This window comes from Centruroides vittatus, unplaced genomic scaffold (genome assembly GCF_030686945.1).
Source record: "Centruroides vittatus isolate TY-2023 unplaced genomic scaffold, ASM3068694v2 contig_349, whole genome shotgun sequence".
Lineage (NCBI taxonomy): Eukaryota > Metazoa > Arthropoda > Arachnida > Scorpiones > Buthidae > Centruroides > Centruroides vittatus.
This window is the reverse complement of record NW_027122172.1, coordinates 1,135,843-1,156,201: the sequence shown is the minus strand read 5'-3', so window position 1 is coordinate 1,156,201 and position 20,359 is coordinate 1,135,843. Positions and strand designations below refer to the sequence as shown.

Below are 20,359 nucleotides of genomic sequence, written 5' to 3'. Positions count from 1 at the left end.
TCCCGCCGACTGTGAGATACGATGTGTTATTCGATTCTTGAATTCAAAAAACTTGGCAGCAGCGGAAATTCACCGTCAGATTTGTGAAGTTTACGGTGATAATGCTACGAGTGACAGTAAAGTTCGAAAATGGGTAAAAATGTTCAAGGATGGGCAGGTTAACGTGCACGATGAGCCACACCCTGGCCGACCTTCTCCGATTTCTGACGATTTGGTTTGTGATGTGGATAACAAAATTCGAGAGGACCGACGATTTACGATTTCAATGTTATCGATTGAATTTCCACAGATTTCAAGATCAGTTTTGTATACCATTGTTTCAGAGAAACTGAATTATCGAAAATTGTTTTCTCGGTGCGTTCCAAGACTGCTTTCTGACGATCACAAAACAAAGATTAGACAGTGCTTTATCGTTTTGACTCGATACGATTATCCACACAGTCAAAATCTTGCACCCAGTGATTTTCATTTGTTTCGATACTTAAAGGAGTTCCTTGGTGGTCAACATTTCAACGACGAAGAAGTGAAAACTGCAGTCTTGGATTGGGCTTCTTGACAGGCGGCAGATTTCTTTGAAGTCGGAATTCAAAAAATTGTTGAGTGGTATGACAAATGTTTAAACAAAATGGAAATTATGTAGAAAAGTAGGTAAAAGTATGTAGAATATAGAAAAAATATATTTTAACAATATTTACAGTATTTTTCTTCTTATTAAAAAACGGACCTTATTTAAAAAACAGCCTTCGTATCTTCACAAATATAAGTTTTTTTTTTAACTCTTTCCGCCCTGTGGGCACTAAGAGGGCCTCTTTTAGTAGGCCCATTATGGGTTCGGCCAGGCCCACAACGGGGCGACCGGATGGTGAGGGACGGGGCCCGACATATCCGAACGGACCACCCCCCGAAAAATTCCTGGGGATTATTCGACCCGTTCGGATTCGATCCCGGGTCCCCCAGAGCGGTAGGCTGCCACCTTGACCGCTCGGCCATCCGGCCGTCAAACAAATATAAGTGAAGGTCATATACATTAGAAATAACTTTCAAAATTATGATTACAATTTTATTACTTTTTACATTAACATAACATCTCTATCAAGACAATGACAGGAAACTCGTACAGAATAGCGAAATTCGCCTTAAAAGACTTCAAAAATCTAAATACAGTACTGTCAGACTTCGTGTAATGGAAGCTCGGCGCGCTTTAATCTCGCCATGATAGATTTATTTAGTAATGAAATTAATTAATAAAAAATTTAATAAAATAGCTCAGATCTTGATTAAATTGATAAAAAAATACAATAATAAATACAAATGTTGATAAAATGTTGATAAATTAATATTTTATCTCGTTAATTAAGAATGCATTATTATATCGATGATATTAAATTAATAAAAAAATAGAAAAAAACAATTTAATTTTTAATAAAACAATTAATAATCAAGATAATTATTAATATTAGATTTATGTGAATTAATAACGTAATTAAAATTATTTAAATTTTTACACGAATTATATAAATACGCATTAATGAAAGAAAAAAATTTTATTTAATATTTTAAGGTGTGGCGCTTCAATCAACGTCCATATTGAAACAAGTGGGAAGAAGGGATGGCGAAAAAGTCCTATGATTTGCTCTTTAAATTATTATTAATCGGCGATTCTGGTGTCGGTAAAACGTGTATATTATTCAGGTTTTCAGACGATGCTTTTAATACAACGTTTATATCGACGATAGGTACGAGATTTTCATTAGTTCATTTCTTAATTTATCTTAATCATCATTTAAGTACATAAATTAATTAAATTCCAATACATTTAACTGCTTTAACCCAAATTACATTGTGAATTGGCATCTTGTAATGCTTTTTATATAAATTTACTGAAGAAAAAAGATTTTTATTTATTTAGAATTTAAAGAAAAAGCGGTAGAAGTTACTTTTAGGTCACTGTCTGAAGTAAAAGTAATTCCTACCAAGAAAAATGTAAATGTTCGTGTTTATTACTACAATTATAAAATATAAATGATCAAGACAAATACTTTAAACAAAATTCATAACTTTTTCTTATTTTTTAAATTTAATTTTAAGTGTTTAAAAAAAGATCTTTTATAAATGATAAAGTTGATCAATGACATGTTTAAAATTAATTAATGGATATAAAGTCAAACTGTCAAGGTCTATTCGTAATAATTTTTACTTTTATTTTTTGTATGAATATCCCCCTTTTTTATAATTCATATACAGACAACCTGATATATATTGCTAATCAGATTATAGCAGGAATCTTATTGGGCTACTGTGGGTCCAATTTAATTAGCCTCGTAGTAGCCCGAGATTCCAATGTTAAGGTAGGATTTACCTCTTTAGTTAACGATTAACTTTTTTTAACTAATAAAATGCTGTTGTCATTTATACGTCTCGATTACAAAAATGTCTTAGGCATTTTTTTTTAAGATAAATTTCAAATTTTGAGAGGAAAAAAAGTCTAAGATACTATATAATTAGATCATTCCAGAGAACATAATTTAAGATTAGTAATTCTATAAATTTTATCTTTATTACTTTCAAAGGTTTTTTATTATTATTATATAAACACTTTTTGTTTTTAATGCAAATTATCATTTAATTATGATTTAATTGAAGTTCAGATTTAATTTTTGTTTTGATTTTGCGAATTTAATGAAAAGTTATATTAAAAATAACTATTTATTGAAAGTTTAATAAATTGCAAACTACAGAAATAATAAAATTTCAAAGACTATATACAATAAGTTATTCTATAAAATTGAATCTGCATTTTATAGACAAATTTGTCTGTCTGTATTAAGATGCAATTTATGTTAAACTTCAGTCATTATGATGGTATACGGTAATATGTAGTATTAATGGAGACTTTTTTTTAATTAGCAAAAAAATAAATATTAGCTTAATATATTACGAACAATGCTTGCTCGAATATGATCTATATTAAATTGCCGTAGATGTGTTTTTCTAAAATATTTAGTTTATTCCTTCATCTGAAATGTGTTAAAAAAGAATTTAAATCTTAGATTTGCTATCTTAATAAATTTTAGATACTGATATAGTTCTTGAATAGCAAGAAAAATACTAGAAATCTGATATTAATTCATTGGCATTTGGCCAAAGATCTGGCCTTTAAAAATGCTGTAAAAACTTTAGATAATCGTAGTTTGATTAAATATCATCCACAATTTTTAGCTGCGATTTGATATTTATGGAAGAGTTTTTTTTGTTTGTAAAATTTATTGTTCATGTAAATTAATAGAAGTATAAGAGATCTGTTTATTGGATTTTAAAAATTAATCTTAGTAAAATTATATCTCAGTCAAATATTTGACTAATTTTGACTATCTTAAAATATCCATTCTCTAAAATTTAGTTGCTGAAAAAAACTAAAATATTTTCCTATGGTGACAATTACAGATCACTGTTAACTGATTGTTTGTTTTTTTTTTTTTCAAATAATTAAGTGATTAATTTTCAGTTAAAGGTTCATATTTCTGCTACTGCTCTTGAAATATCATTTTTCTTAGTTATTACAAAATATTATATGGCTGAAATGACTAATTATGTAATAAGAAAAATATTTGAAGAATTTTAAGTTGTATAGATTACTGATTAATTTTCACAGAAAAAATTTCAGCACTTGTTAAGTTTTGATAGACAGTGATTAAAGCATGGACAAGATTGATTTTACAGTAAATTTTATATAACAAAGTTTTCTTTAAATTTAAAAATTTCATTTTGTTTTACTTTTTTTTTAATTCACAAATTAATAAAATAATATAGTGAATGAATTTCTGCTTGTTATAGGCCTACTTAACATTTTTCTGAGATTTTTAAGTATGGAATCAATTTATAAAGATGATAATATTTTAAAGATATGAATTATATTTTTAAGGTTTTTAATTTTACTGAAAAATTGGTAATATTTTGAATTGACTTTTGTCTTACCCTACTATTAATTACATAATGCAAGTTATATTATTTTAAAGATGATAAACTTTTTTCTAATGCTTTACTTAAAAATTTAAAACTTTATGAATAAAGAAACAATTAATGCTTTAAATCTGTTAGTAATGAGGTAGAAATTTCTTAGTCAAATGTATATATTGTTATTATTTTAAGATTAACTATAGATTCTTAAAGATGATATCTCTAAAAAGAAATTAACATTTTTATCCTTTTTTTTTAACAAAAATATAATTTTACCAGTATTTAAATTTTTTGATTTGTAACCTTGTCAACTTTTTAAAATGTAGCATGTAATTAACTTAAATTGTGACAAAGTTTAAATTAGGTTGTTGTAGATAAGCTAGACTACTTTTAATTGAATAATTTCAAACTTATCTAATTTAATGTATAAAAAGTTAGATACAGACTGTGTAATGAAGTAATGATTTAATATTGTAATTGGATTTTTAAAATCATAATTAATCAATACTAGTAAACACATTTCTTTAATTTTATTTTATTACTCTATTATCGAAATGGTTGTAAGAGTAATGCAAGCTTTGCATGCTCTTAAATAATATGCATTTAGTTAATGGAATCATTGGAAACATGAATGTGTTGTTAATTTATATAATAAAAAAGCTATGTATAAAATCAATATCTTAGAATTAAAATTAGATAATTAATTTCTTCAGTAAATAATCTGAAAGCTTACAAAAGCTTTTTTTTTTTCTTAATATTTTTATGGTTAGCTTTACTTCATGCATACTTTATGCTGCTTCAGTGAAGCAAATTAAAGTATTGAGAAATAAAATAACTGTTCAGAAAATTTTATAATTTTGAAACCTTTATGGATTTATTTAAAGTTCTTATACTTCGATATAAAATTGCATCATTTCCATTAGAAGAAACTTATTTTTCTTTGTTTTGAAGGCTTCTCTATTTTTACAAACAATAATTATCTCGATCTGTTTTTACTAAATTTTTTTCAAAGATTGAGGAGCTTTGATAATTTTTTTTCTTATATAGAAGTAAATGCCAAATTAGATCTGATTTTTAAACGACAGCTTGCAATCTATAATCGTATATTTTTTAAGTTTAAATTTGCAATTCAGTATCAAAAAATAGTGAATGTCAAAATTTTTTGAAGAATAATTGTACAAAGGCTATTTTTTAAATAAGGTCTGTTTTTTTAATAAGAAGAAAAATACTGTAAATATTGTTAAAATATATTTTTTCTATATTCTACATACTTTTACCTACTTTTCTACATAATTTCCATTTTGTTTAAACATTTGTCATACCACTCAACAATTTTTTGAATTCCGACTTCAAAGAAATCTGCCGCCTGTCAAGAAGCCCAATCCAAGACTGCAGTTTTCACTTCTTCGTCGTTGAAATGTTGACCACCAAGGAACTCCTTTAAGTATCGAAACAAATGAAAATCACTGGGTGCAAGGTCTAGACTGTGTGGATGATCGTATAGAGTTAAAACGATAAAGCACTGTTTAATCTTTTTGTTTTGTGATCGTCAGAAAGCAGTCTTGGAACGCACCGAGAAAACAATTTTCGATAATTCAGTTTCTCCGAAGCAATGGTATACAAAACTGATCTTGAAATCTGTGGAAATTCAATCGATAACATTGAAATCGTGAATTGTCGGTCCTCTTGAATTTTGTTATCCACATCACGAACCAAATCTTCAGAAAACAGAGAAGGTTGGCCAGGGTGTGGCTCATCGTGCACATTAACCTGCCCATCCTTGAACATTTTTACCCATTTTCGAACTTTACTGTCACTCGTAGCATTATCACCGTAAACTTCACAAATCTGACGGTGAATTTCCGCTGCTGCCAAGTATTTTGAATTCAAGAATCGAATAACAGATCGTATTTCACAGTCGGCGGGAGACTCGATTTTTTTTAAACATTTTAAACTTCTACAGCTCTGCATACAGACAGACGATATGGCTGCAAATGGCGTCAAAACGCGCGCCAAGCTTGCTCGGAGCAGAAGCGTATGCATACTGCCGTGATTGCGCATTATTCTCACTTTCATTCACAAATGGACCTTATTTAAAAAATAGCCCTCGTATATATGAGATCATATTGATGTTAAGATTAATTTTATTCATTTTACTTACATAAACTTTACCATCACTTACTACACTTGAACCAATGCTTTTAGTGGATCATTGTGACTAGTGTTACTACCCATCCAGTTTTCACCCGGACAGTCTGGGAATTGACTCACTGTCTGGGTGAACTATTAATTTTGTCCAGGAATTTCGTAGAAATTGTGAAATTACAATGAAACAAAGTTCTTGCAAATATTTTTATAAATTTACACCATTTGAACAGCGAAAGACCTCACACTCACTGAAACTCATCTTCCATTCCGCCATGTTACTCTGTTTATGCGGACATGTGACTTGCAACGTGCCTCTCAACTTTTTTTCTTTTATTTATTTATTTTTTCCTCGTACGTCCGTACACGTCTTCTGTGGAGCTAAATTATCTGTTCTTTCTTTCTTAATTTAGGTTACATACGTTACTCCTACCAGTGCCGTAACTAGGCAGGTGCAACAGGTGCACCTGCACAGGGCCCAGTTGAAAGGGAGGTCCAAAATGCATGTATTTGTTTTATTAATTTCCCAAACCTAATTAGTTAAGGGGCCTAAATGCAATTTCTTGCACAGGGCACAAGAATGGCTAGTTACGGCACTAACTCCTATGCAAGTCCCTAGTCCCTAACTGTAACTGATTTAGAACTGGCACTCGCATTATTCTTTGCATTGTAAAATGGCATTGCGCATGCTGTCATTTTACAATGCAAATGTGACCTGCTGTCCGGGTCAGGTTTGTCCGAACAGAAGTTCCTGACGCATGCGCAATGTCCTACATATAGCAATGCGCAAGGTCCGGGTCAGCGATTTTTGTAAAGGTGGCAACACTAACTGTGACCATGTGCTGACTGTAGACTGACCTAGTCGTTTTTCCAATCTAAAAATCTTCACTCTTTAGACAAAGGAAAGAAAATTTTTACATGTTTTTCTTACATTAGGTTACCAGATAAACAAAATATTAGTTTATTACTCTGTGAATGTTACCTTAGATATAAACAGACTGAGGGATAGGTGATCCATAGGGTTCATCTGCTCAGTTTGTATTCTGTGGAACTTTGAGAATTATACAGTACATTGATAGATACTGATTTTAAAGTATTAATTAAATATCAAAATTTATACACTTTAGTAATTCGTAATTTTTGATCTTCTAAATAAAACACACACAAAAAATGGAAGTTGTATGTTTATATCTATATTATGTGTGTACGTGTGTGTACATCTGTTTGTAATTTTGTTTGACATTGAGTAAATTTGAAAAGATTCACAAAGAAAGGTTGGGAACCCCTACTTTAGATTAACGATGATTTTATATTTTGATTTAAATATATATTTTTTTAATTTTTGTTTTGTTTAGTAGTTAACTTTGTTTTCCTATTGAAAATCATACTTTATTTTTAAAGTGTGTGGCATATTTATAACAAAGTTTTTATATAATATAGTAATTATTTTTAATATCTTCTATTCTAAATTTCTGAGTAGACTATTTTAGACTTTAGATTTCACTTTATTAGTTGTCTTGATAGTTTCTCTCAATACAGAAACTAGAAAATAAAAATGATCATTTAGCTCCTGTTTGAAGAATGCAGTTTCTTAATCTCTTAACTCTTCCTGTATTTATCACAAATTTCCTTTTTTTTTTTTTTTTTATGATTCATATTTTTCATATAAGGCCAATGATTTATCCCTTAAAGATAGATTTTATCAATAATAATTTATTTTTTTATTTGAGTATTAACCAAATATTAGTTGCAAAAAATTAAAATCCTGAAGAATTTTTTTTCCTAAAATTTTAAAAATATATATTTTTATTTTTGTATTTAATATTATCATTAATTATTTTTAAGAAAAGGTTTATTTACAGGTAATGTTAGGTCAGTGAAAGTATCTTAATTTTTTTATGGTACTTTTTGTTTTCAACAGTGTGTGTGTGTGCAAATATTCTTGAAACTTGTTAAAATAGAGAAACTAATTTAAAATTAGTTGACCCTTAAATATTGTTACTATTTTACAGCTGATTTAATAACACAATCAATTGTGTAAATAATGTAACTTGAACTAAAGATCGGAAAGTGCACTAAAACTCTTACTAATATCGGAAATTTAATAAAGATTTCTTCTAGAAACTATTTTTGAATTAAAGGTTGATCTGGAGCAGAACTCTAATCCACATTTCCATATACAGTGCAAATGCATTATTTTATGCTATCTGGGATCTCCAACTGAACTTTGCTTCTAGACATTAATCTGACAATTATATTTTATTACTAAATATAATGTAATTATAGACCAAGATAATCAATCTGGTTTTTACATCTTAATTGAGTATCAGGCTATGGTTTAACATTGACTTGAAAATCAGTCACCTATCTGAAATTACAAAGTATTATTTTTTATCAACTTTATAAATTAGTTGCTTAAAAATTGTTAAGAATCCTACAGCAATTAAAATATATCTTTTTACATTTTTATATTTTTTAATTGAAAAATTTCAAGGTTTCTAAGAAATTCCTAAATGTCTAGGCACAAATCAATTAAATTCTTCTAATTGATTTGTGCCTAGTTTTCTTTAATGTTAAGTTTTTTTTGAATTTGATTGATCTTGAAAAAATTTTATCAAGTGATTAATGATGTTTAAGGAGTCAGTTTGTGTTGCTGGTGTAAGTGTGGAGTTTATCAACACAACTAATTTAGTACAGTAGCAATTCATGAATTTGTTGATTTTGTTTCTCTTTTTAACACTCCATTTAAAGAAATTTGAATCATGACTAGGAATTTATTAATCTGAATGCTTTTTTCATATTTGACAATGAAAACCTCCTCCACTAGCTAAAGTTATTTTACATCATTTATTCCTATTCAATATGTAGAAGCCATTCTTTTAAATAGTTAAAATAAGCATTTCTTCAAATGTTTTTAAAGAGAGTATACTATTTATAGGAAAAGGCTATTTTTCAACTGAAATGTGTCAGTATGCCTTACCAGCAGATAGCATGAAAAAATTTTTATAATCAGTTCATAATAACCAGCAATTGCTTAATAAAAGCAATATTACCAGTACCCTTTGGTACTGGTTAATTAACTACGTTACCTTGAGGGTCATCTTTTGGACTATGCCAGGTCGCCGACTTGGCATTGAAGTGACCTCCTATTAGGATAGGTTTATCTTTGAGACAACCTCCTGAACGCATACAGTGTTAATGGTGACTGGACTCAATGTTAGAACCTCCTGAACTCATGTCTATTTTATAGACATGAGTTCAGGAGGTTCTAACATTGTCTATTTTATAGACATATATTCAAAACAAATTATGTAAATAAATTTCTATTATATTTCTGAAGTGAGCACTTTTCCAATCTTAGTTCTTTGTAACTAGATGATGATGGTTTTTAAAAATTCCTTTATTGGAGCTAAGTAATTCACATAAACCTTGGAAAAACAAATTTTGCCTTTTTATTTATGGAGAACTTCTGGATACTTAAGTCATCAAGAGAATCAATTTAAAATAACAATTCTTAAAAATTATATCCATGGGGGACTATTTAATTGTCTAAAAGTTCTTGGGTAAAAGATTAATTTTGCTGTTCCTTGATGGTATCTAATAGTTTCATTCCAGAATGAGAATGGAGCCTATATTCATTAATTTATGAAAACTATTTTCTTTCTATTTTTACTTTGTAATGAACACTGATTTTCTAATATTAGAAATTGTGTCAGTGTTTATCACAAAATAGAACTTAAACAGAGTCCATCAGCCCAAGCAGATAAAAACCACCAAATACTAGCAGTTACCCTCGGGTCCCTGATCACATGGAGTTTCCTGGATTTTTACGTGTCTAGCATGTAAATATGGCCAGTTTCCAACAAAGTCCTCCAAGGCATCCCTCTCTGGTAGATTGCCTAAATGTTGCATTGCTATATTCCACCAAACCAAGAACATATAAATGTAATTTTTATTAGTAAAATTTGTCTTATGTAGACTAATTAGTCTAATAATCACATTTCCTTATATACACACTAATAAACATTGACTATCCAATCTCAGAGAGACTAAAATGCTTTGCTTGTTTTTTAAAAGCTTTTAATTTGCTTTGCAGCATAGCCTTGAATCTTGCAACTTAAATTTCATCCACTTCTAATTAAGATAGACCATAAGTTCGACGTACCTACTTCTAACAGTTTGTTTGGGGGATGGTCCCATCCCACCATCTTCCCCATCTCGAAACCTGATAAACGAAAGAGTACGATAAACAACGATAAACACGAATGTAGAATCTACATTTGTGTACGTCTGTGTCTGTCCCCACCACCCCAATCTTGAAAAACACAAACAGAATGCTTTATTGGTTAATTTTTTCAAAATATTAAAAAGAAAAAAATTAAGTAATTTTATAAATTTTCTTTAATTAAAATTTTAAAAAATGTTCTTTTTTCCAGGTATTGACTTCAAAATCAAAACAATAGAATTAAAAGGAAAGAAAATAAAATTACAAATATGGTAAATTTTTTTATTTCTAATTTCTATTTTCGTGATTATAACTTGTATTGAAAATAGGTTTTGGATGACACAAATTTTTAAGCATGTCTGCTCCTAAACTAGGGTAAACTCAAGTTTTGAGTAAATTGATTTCCCCATATCTTTCTCTCATATTCTTTATAATATGAACACTTAGCAGGAAAAAAAATTGTTAGTGATGTAAATTGTTTAAATAATCCTATTTATACAAAAAGCAACTTTTTAGGTAATTTTTGTTACTGAGAATTTGTACTTTAGTCAACAGAAAAAAGCCATTCAACTGTTTGTCTAATTGGTTATATTTGTTAAATATCAAAACTTTTTACAAGTTTTTTTTTATTGTAATGATCGTACTTAACCTGTATTGACAAATAATTTTTTATACTTTTCAAATACAAAAGAAAAATTAGTTGTTTTTAAAATTATTTAAACAATTAATTGTTGGGATGGGAATAAGCTGCATATAAACTACATCACGTTAATTGGAAAGTAATCACTTAATTTATAATTTTCTTGATTTACATTGCACTTTTAATATTAAAATAGATATTGATCAAGCTGACTAAACTTTATACAAGACAACCAATCAGATTAATGACTATCTCTTGGATCAAAGACACACATTTTCTAGAAATCTTATTTATGTAAATATTTATTCTTCAAACATTTGAAAGTAGAAGTTAAAATAGATTTTTTTAAAAATAATCATTAGTAAAAATTTTGAAGTTAGCCGTTGCTAGCTTCAAAATTTTTAATTCAAAATTCAAAAACAAATGAAGTAGCAAAACCGTAACAGATTTGTTTTATTACAAACAAAAAAAAAATATATTAGTAAATTTTTTGAAATTAAATAAATGTACATTTTAAAAACAAAACTTTAGATAAACTAAAATTTAAAAAGTTGATGTTTTTAAGTGGTATGTACTTTATTTTTCATTTTTAATTGCTCTTGTATTTTTCAGGTTAGACTTTTCAATTCTTTAAAAAATGAATTGAACAAGCATGGTGTGTGTAAGTTTATATATATATAAACTTACACACACATAAAAATCTAAACTTGATTATTAGATTAAAGCCAATGGATTGCCAGATTATATTGGGCTATATTAATGCTGCTATTAATAATTGTTAATTAATTTGACCTAGAGGTAATCAATAATTTTTATGAATTTTGTATATATTATTTACTTCAAATAAGTTTACAGCCTAAAAAGGAGGAGTAAAAGATTGAAAATACAGTAGTGTCGTTTATTCGAAAGCCGGTTAACAGAAAGCTTTCCGGTCGGACCGTGTCGTGCCGAATCGAACGTTTTTGATACTAGATTAACTTCTAAATTATAATTTTTTTGTTTTTATATTTTTCAATATATTCATTGTGTTTGTACAAAATAAAGAAATAATTTTTAACGATACGATAGCCTCGATTATTATTATAAAAATTTTCGTTGGGCTTAAAATAGACGAAAATTCGACACGAAGCGACACGTGATTGAGAAAAATCTCAACACGGGATAGGTTAAAATATTTTTTCGTACGTAATCGGTTATCCGAACGACCCCGGTCTCCAATCGATTCGGATAAACGACGCTCTACCGTATCTTCGACGTTACATATATGAATAGAATTTGTTTATATATAATAAGATAGTTTTTTTTATCTGTCTTCATTATTTTTCTCCAATAAATTTGAGCAGAATTTTCATATGATCATTAAGTGTTATAGAAAATAAATAGAAATTTAAGTTTAAAATAAATCCAAGCAAAATCATTTGAGATGTAAAAAGTTATCAGGTAAAAAATTATGACAATTTAGATGAGTCAGTTTTTTTTTCTTAGGAGTTTTTTTTAAAGATAAGCTTGGTGTTTCAGAGTGGTATGCACAAGATTTTTATTGTTTCCTACATTTTTCTTTGAAGCACCAAGCTCTATCATAAAAAGCTTGAAAAAATACTTGTCTAAATTGTCATAATTTTTACTTGGTGCAATTTTTTCAATGCTTGTTATTACATCGGATAATGTCTGTTTCGGTTGGCAGTTGGACTGAATGCTTAAATACACTATTTTAATAAAATTGTTATGAAAAATTTTAATTTCATAAATTTGAGCTTTTGTTATTCTGGACGATAATTTGGATAATTTGTTTTGATACAATTTTATCTTTAAGCATAAAATTAAGCCTTAAAAATGAAACAGCTGTGGTGTAACCCCTTGAACTTTGACCTATTGACCTGGAAGTTTTGCCAGCACCTCATTGATAACAAGCGTCTCAAGTTTAAAATTTGAGTTTTTACACCCAGTAGTTTTTTCTCTAGGGGCATCTGAAGTAATGGAGGAAGAAAAAAAAGCCGTATTCTTTTTTTCCAGTGAATTTTGCAGTTTTGTATTGCTTATATTTTAGCAACCTTTTTATACTCTGGAATTCTGCACTCTACCTAAGAAACAATTTATCTTTTTGAATGAAGCGTTCAGAATTACTTTAGTCACTTAAGAGGTGGAGAAACCAACCCTCAAATTGGCAACTTGACTTCTGTGTATGTACGTATGTATATGTATGTATGTCAAACTTTTTTATTTGGTGTGTGGTCACTGCTTTGCTTTGACTCTCTGATAGCTATAACTAATAATAATAAAAGTTTTTATTATTAGTTAGAAATTATAATTACTGTAAGACTAATTGAATTTAAAATCTAATTTAATGATTATAATCTTTTTTTTTATGCAGTTATTTTGAACTTATTTTTTATTGACCACATTTTTAATTGTATATTTAAGTAACATCTTGAAATCCTGAAAATAAAAAAACAATAAGTTTTATTTATTGACAATACAATGAATATTTTTCATAGACTTTTCAAATTAGCCTCGTCAAGACTAATTGGGTTACAATTTTTCAAATTGCAGATCTGTAGATTTTCACTGTTGTTCATCTATTACTTCCATAATCTTGAAAATGGCATTAGATAGATGAAAATTGAGACCAGATGTGGAAAGCTTAGGGGCTAGACGTTCTATGTAAGAACATCCAGTCCAGACTGGAAGTAATGGGTTTTTTAAATGCCTAAACTACCTTTTTTATGCTCTTTGTAGTATTTGTTTTTAAAAAACTTTTATAGTATTGAAAACATTTTTACTTTGGCTTCTTATTTTTGTCAGGGAATAGTTAATGCATCAGTACATGTATTGATGTAAATTAAAAGTGTACAACAGTTTATTACTCTTATAAATGAAAACAAGCTGGTGCGCACAAATATGCTCTTTTAAGCAAAGCAGGACATGTTTCAAAAATGTGAAAACGAGCAATTTTAACATAAAAGCATGCTCTTATTTGTGCAGTAGTATGCTATGTACAGTCTGTGTATTATTCCTGACAAAAAATTGTAGTTACTTATCTTAATTCAAACTAGTAAGTTTGAGAAAGTATTGTGTACAGTTTGAAAAATGCTTGACTCGTGGGACTTTTAAACACGTGCATTTGAATCATGTTTCCAGCTGCACATGATACTTTCCTGAATGTACCCTGTTGGAATTAAAATGTCATGTGACCACAAATTTGTCCGGTATAGTACTTACATAAACAACACACTGCATGTGTGTAATCTGTAATCCTTTAACTTTCTAAGCTTAAAATCTTCATTTTAATTTGAACACCACCATACAATAATTAGTTTGGATTATCAAGAACCCACTACATTTTGGAAAAAAGTTGGATAAACATCAATACATTAAGTTAAATTTTATTTTAAATTTAGCATGAAAAGAAAGTGAATTTAATTCTTACATTAATAAAAAGTTTACAATTAAATTCATTATTTTATTGATATTGTTTTCTTCATTATCTCTTCATACAATGATTTTTCATATTTTCTTGAAAAAACAGGTGTATTATCTTATCATTATCAACAACCCATCTCAATTATAAGTGCAGTTAGGAGTTGAAATTTGGTACACAGTTAGGATATGCCATGAGAATGCACACTAAGAAGGGATTTTTGGAAATTCCACCCCCAAGGGAAGAGGAGAGGAGTTTTTTATTCAAAATAAAGTGTAAATAATAAAGAAGGAAAATAGTGGCACATATAGTATACATTTTGGCAATTAATAAATATTTTAATCATTTCCACCTTTCGGGTAACCCAAAAACAATAAATCCAATATAAACAAATTTAAAATTATAGAATTCACACCATTACTAAACTTTTAATTCCAGTAACAAAGCATTTAATATCAAACTAATGCTTTCGATCTTGCCCAAGATCTGCTTCAGGTTCTTACCGGAATTAAAGGTTTAGTAATGGTGTTCATTTGTACTGGTAATTAAACTAGAAGATATCATTATTATGGAATTTGAAATATAATGTTTTAAACAAGTTGTTTTTAGATTTTATAATTTTTAAAAGTAATCATTTTATTCAAGTAAGTTAATTCTCCATTATAATGAAGAAAAATTTTTGATGTTTTTTAGGTTACTTAAATAAAAAAACTTTTTTTTAAATACTAAAGATGTACAAAGATTAGGAGTTGAAATTTGGTACACAGTTAGGGTACGTCACGGGAATGTACACTAAGAAGGGATTTTTCAAAATTCCCCCGAGAGGGAGAGGGTTAGGGATTATCCTGAACTCTGATTCTACTGTACTATTTTAGATGCAGTTTTTTGCATTTTTGTGGGAAATCTAACATATTTTTAGACCCATCTAAAAATTCTCTAATTTGTCTTCGAAGAGGGGAGACTTAATTTTTGCACTCGGTGAAAACGGGCAAGATCGGCTACGATAAACTCGATTTTCGTCATTGTTACTTTTTGCCCGAGAAATGCCGGGCTCGTCTGCTAGTTTTTATTATAAAACAATTTATCACGATTAATGATTTCTTACTAATTATTGTCTATTAATAGCATCTTTAATTTTTTATAGGGACACAGCAGGTCAAGAGAGATTTCATACAATCACTACATCTTACTACAGAGGTGCAATGGGTATAATGCTAGTTTATGATATTACTAATCCAAAGAGCTTTGATAATATTGCTAAATGGTTACGGAATATAGACGAAGTAAGTTTTGTATATTTGAGATTTCTTTTTTAATAAAATTTTACTTTCACTAATTTTATCTAAAAACAAATTTCTCCAAATGCCCGTATGGAAGTTTTGGTTATAAGGAAATTAGTTTAAAGTTAAATAAATTAGTGCTTTTTTAATAGAACTTAAACTTTGTAAAAAAATTCCCCCACAATATACACGACTCAATCTTACCTTGCTATGCTGTTTTTTTTTTTAAATTTAATCTATCTTGTTTTTAATCTATTTAATTGGAATAAATTTTGGTGCAGTTTAAATACCATATTAGTGTGTTTTTTTTTTTTTAGCCGAATAGTTGCCGATTTTTTGTTTTCGTTTAATTCTCAGAAAAAACGAAGATTGTGAAGTTTTCAATTTTTTATCATTTTAATTTTTTATTGTTTATAAACTTGCATACTGATTTTTAATTTTAAGAATTATTTAAATACTTAGTTTGTTCAATATGTATTTTTAAGAAAATTTTTAAAATTTATTTGAGGAAGTTTATCAGTTTATACAGAAACTTTAACTAAAAATTTTGCAAATATGCTATATACATGCATGAATAACTTTAGATGCTATTAAAATATTTGTTTTCTTAATTTATTCATAAATCTTTTAACAAAGACTCCCATCTACTGATAAGAAGTAGAACTATATATAAAAATACCTACATTATACATATATTTCATTTAGCATATAATATGATGCAGCACTGTTAGTAATGTTTTATCAGATTATTCATTGAGAGAGTAAATATTGATTTTTATTCACATACTGTATTTTGTAAGCTGTGACTAATGTCAAATAATGTAATTTGCCACTGAAAAAAATATTAATATAATTAAGATGAGTCTTTTTCTAAATTCCCTTTTTGAATTTCTTGATCTGAAATGATAAGATTTTGTCATTTAAGAATGAACTGATTAAGTAATTAATCCTTAAATATGTAACATAATTGTTTTTAAAAATTACAATGTTAACTCAATGAATAATGTTTTACTTTCTAGAATCTGTTTGATCTAAATTTAATAAAAATTTTTCATGTAACAGTTTAAAAATTATTCCATTAATACTTAATGTATTTGAATCAAGTGTAAAGTATTCTTTCCTCTAACTTTTAGCATGCAAATGAAGATGTTGAAAAAATGCTGTTAGGTAACAAATGTGACAGAGATAATGAAAGAATGATTCGAAAAGAAAGAGGAGAAACTGTAAGTTCTTACTAGTACATCATATTGATTCGATATGATTTTATAAATATAAAATCGTATCAAATATAAATTTTTTATATTGCGTATTATATATATTAAATTTCAGATAGCAAGAGAACATGGCATAAGATTTCTAGAAACAAGTGCAAAAGCAAATATAAATATTGAACAAGCTTTTACAGAATTAGCAGAAGCTATATTAAATAAAGTAAGTTTCCATATATTCAGTTTAAATACTTATGTTATTTCGAACATTAACATTTACATATATTTTAAAATGTAATCATTAAATAATAAATTTCTGCAAAAATAATTTTTTCGAGTGTATTTTAATGTAGTTTCTTTTTACTTTGCGAATGAACCAAATCAGAAAAATCAAACAGGCATTCAATGCAGAAATGGGACTTCCTTAATTTCCATCTTGCATATAGTATTTGTCTTAGCCAGAAAAATTTATTTGAACTATCTAGTCACTGTCTTGATCAGGAATATAGTCTCAATCACTATTCTTATCTTTAGTTTTTAAGGGTTTTCCTGAACAACTTATTCAATAATTGCATCTACACAATTGTCATTTTCATTTCAACCTGAAAGGTTGTCATCAATGTATAAAAAGTTTTTCATGAATTATAAAATAAAATTTTGTAGTTCGTAAGCAATTGCCAGATATAACTGATAAAGATAAGGAATTCCCTGTTCTGAAGTCTTAAAAGCAATTTTGAATTCTGCTACAGTTTTTTCTTAACTACCAGTGGCAAATTGTATTGCTTGTAAAATAGTAATCTTTGAAGGAATTATATCTGAATTGGTAGACAATATATTTTCTTCAATTGCTTCAATGATGTATTGTACTAATTTTCTGCAATACAATGTTTTTAATTTTTTTTATTCCCCATATCTATTGGTTGTATGAAGGATGTGGTATTAGCCAGAAGAAACTCCAGATGTATGTCTTTTAAACACTCAACGTGAAGATAGAGTAGCAGAGTTATCAAAGAGTAGCAGAATTGTTCGACTTTTCTTTTGCAGTTCTGTCTTAACTCGTAAGCCACTTCAGAAAAATATTGGAAGAAAAATCGTCCTTGCATTCTTGCTAGCATAATAGTCAACTACTACACAGTGCATCTTAAGATCTGTAAAGCACTGAGACTTAGCATCCTTTCTAATGATTATCAACTTCCATTTATGACTTCTGGACATACTACAGCAGCACAATATGGTAATATGATCCATTGCTTTTCTTTGAAGCTGACAGTATTTCATGTTTAAAACTCAGGAAACCATCCCTCTTTCATCTGCATTGTAGATTTGATCAGGACTAAATTTCTGTAGCAATTCAGGAAACTTAGTTGATTTTTCCTGTTTGGCATTGTGTCAGCACTTTTTTCCCCACTATATGCCCTCTCTTTTTAATTTTACTTCATGTTGGGTTTTCCATTGCTATAACAACTCATGAGTCACAAAAATTTCAGAGTTAGATCTTTTCAAGCTAACTCTTCCACTTTGTTTTCAACATCAGCCCATTAACACACACTGTACTCTGTATGCTGTCCCGATAGTGTGGGACATCCCAGATAAGTTAAGTTTACTTCCCTTTATCACTTTTGTTAGTCTTTCAATATACCTTATGTCCCAAATAAATGGTAGTCCCAATTAACTGGAATGTACTATAAACTTTTTCCTAGTTTAAAATCTTGTAAAATCATTTGTCAGACCATTTTTTTAATTAGTTTTACTTTTTGTTCTTAGCAAATGGCTGGAAAGGAACAGTCTGAATTTCCAGATAAAGTCCGTGTATCTCCTCCAGATGGAAAGTCTGGAGTTAAATGTTGTTAGAGTAAGTAGAATTGGATCTAAATAAATGTATGTTTAATGATATTAACTTTTAACTTTTTTTTTTTTAGTGTAGCTTTTAGACCTCAAGATTCATTGCCAATTAATGTGAATGGAATGCAGTTTTTAAATAGTGATTTGTTAATATACTCTTAAACTATGATACTGCAATTGTACAGTTGTCATGCAGATTATCAATGGAATCCATTAAAAGTTGTGCCTGACAATGGAGAAGTGCTCATAAATTGTAACATTGGTATATAATTTGTGGAGTCAAAAGAAATCCTCCCTAAAAAAATTTTAAATGAATCAAGACATACAAACAGAAAGGTAATTCTTAGTTAAGAAACTTAATTTTCAACCGAATACGCTCGACCAATTATTTTCTCTCTTCTCTAAAAGTACAGAAATGGTTATTTTCTAGTATTGTCCTTCAAAGCATTTTAGCTAATTAATGAATGAGAACAACATGCAATTTGTACTGTATATTTTTAATGACTGTTTGCATTGCCTTATTCTTTTATCTACTAAGAAATTTTTCAAGTGTTATGAAAGGAAAACATCACATGCTTGTGACTATATTTGTTTTTGAATTTAAATGTAATACTTGTAAAATGTCAGTTCGTTTACAATAAAACGACAGTTTTGTAATCCATCTAAAATCTTCGGAATGTTCTCGTGTCGAACGTCTAGTGCCTAACTATTAAAGTCCGCGCAGTAAGGTTCAAACTCATTGTTGCATCTGGTTTTTTCAAAATATTCTATCAAAAACTGTTTTTCTTACCTGTTTCAAAATTTTTATAAGAAATAAGATTTGAATGCCTTTTTTGTTTCTATGCTAATTTGCTTTTATTGTAAACATTTTTATAAATGACAAGACAAAGGATTAAATTTGTTACTTAATTAAGGATAGTTTTTATCAATTTTTGAAAGGTTTTCTATAATTTTGTAATTTCAGAATGATAGAAAAACTTTTATACGTGTTGAACTGTACAGATTTAAAGTGTGTAATCAATGTTAAGTAGTAACGTTTTCTATGGCCAAAACTTTACCGAATTCTTCCGAAATTGTCATTTGTTGTATTGCCGTTAGTATTAAATTATCATTTCATTGTCTGTTTATCAGAACAATTTTATCATATTTAAATGCTTTGTTTAAATTATTCTGCACCTGAAATTTAAAAATAAAAACAACGAGATTGTAAGGGGAGACTATTTTATTCTATTGTATACTAGTTTCTTAGGATTAAATCATTTTTTTTAGGAAAAAAATGTATTAATATTTAATTTTCCAAATTAAATATCATATAATTTTAAAAAGTAAAAAATCTTATTATAGTTGTGAACTTTTAAATTTCTTTTGAATCTGTTCATAACTTTGCATGCATTTAATAAGTAAATTATAAATTGTTTTTATAAATCTTATAATCGAGACGGGACGACGATAAGCACAAAGCCCAAACGGTTAAGAGTTGAAATTTGGGACACGGTACGTCACGAGAACGTACACTAAGAAGGGATTTTTTGAAATCCCCCAACGGGAGAGGGAAACGATTAAGGTTTATCTTAAAGAACTCTGCTTCTACTGTACTATTTTAGATACAATTTTTTGTTTTTAACCGAATTTTAGTACGGTACC

General features: G+C 28.3%; 1 protein-coding gene across 1 annotated transcript; it reads left to right on the top strand.

Annotated features, from left to right (window-relative positions):
* Positions 1 to 1,550: 1,550 nt before the first annotated feature.
* On the top strand, positions 1,551 to 19,925 carry LOC136974375 (ras-related protein Rab-10-like). The gene is made up of 7 exons (XM_067269226.1): positions 1,551 to 1,736; positions 10,539 to 10,599; positions 15,530 to 15,668; positions 16,799 to 16,888; positions 16,995 to 17,096; positions 18,638 to 18,725; positions 18,793 to 19,925. Exons 1-6 carry the CDS (start codon positions 1,610 to 1,612, stop codon positions 18,722 to 18,724), a joined length of 606 nt encoding a protein of 201 aa, XP_067125327.1. The 5' UTR covers positions 1,551 to 1,609; the 3' UTR covers position 18,725; positions 18,793 to 19,925.
* Positions 19,926 to 20,359: the final 434 nt, after the last annotated feature.

Excerpts from the sequence above, each read along its gene's own strand:
- LOC136974375 (XM_067269226.1), top strand. The coding sequence starts at position 1,610 with ATGGCGAAAAAGTCCTATGATTTGCTCTTTAAATTATTATTAATCGGC. Across the intron at positions 15,669-16,798 it reads GGTTACGGAATATAGACGAA|CATGCAAATGAAGATGTTGA; the intron begins GTAAGTTTTGTA and ends TCTAACTTTTAG. Across the intron at positions 17,097-18,637 it reads CAGAAGCTATATTAAATAAA|CAAATGGCTGGAAAGGAACA; the intron begins GTAAGTTTCCAT and ends TTTTGTTCTTAG.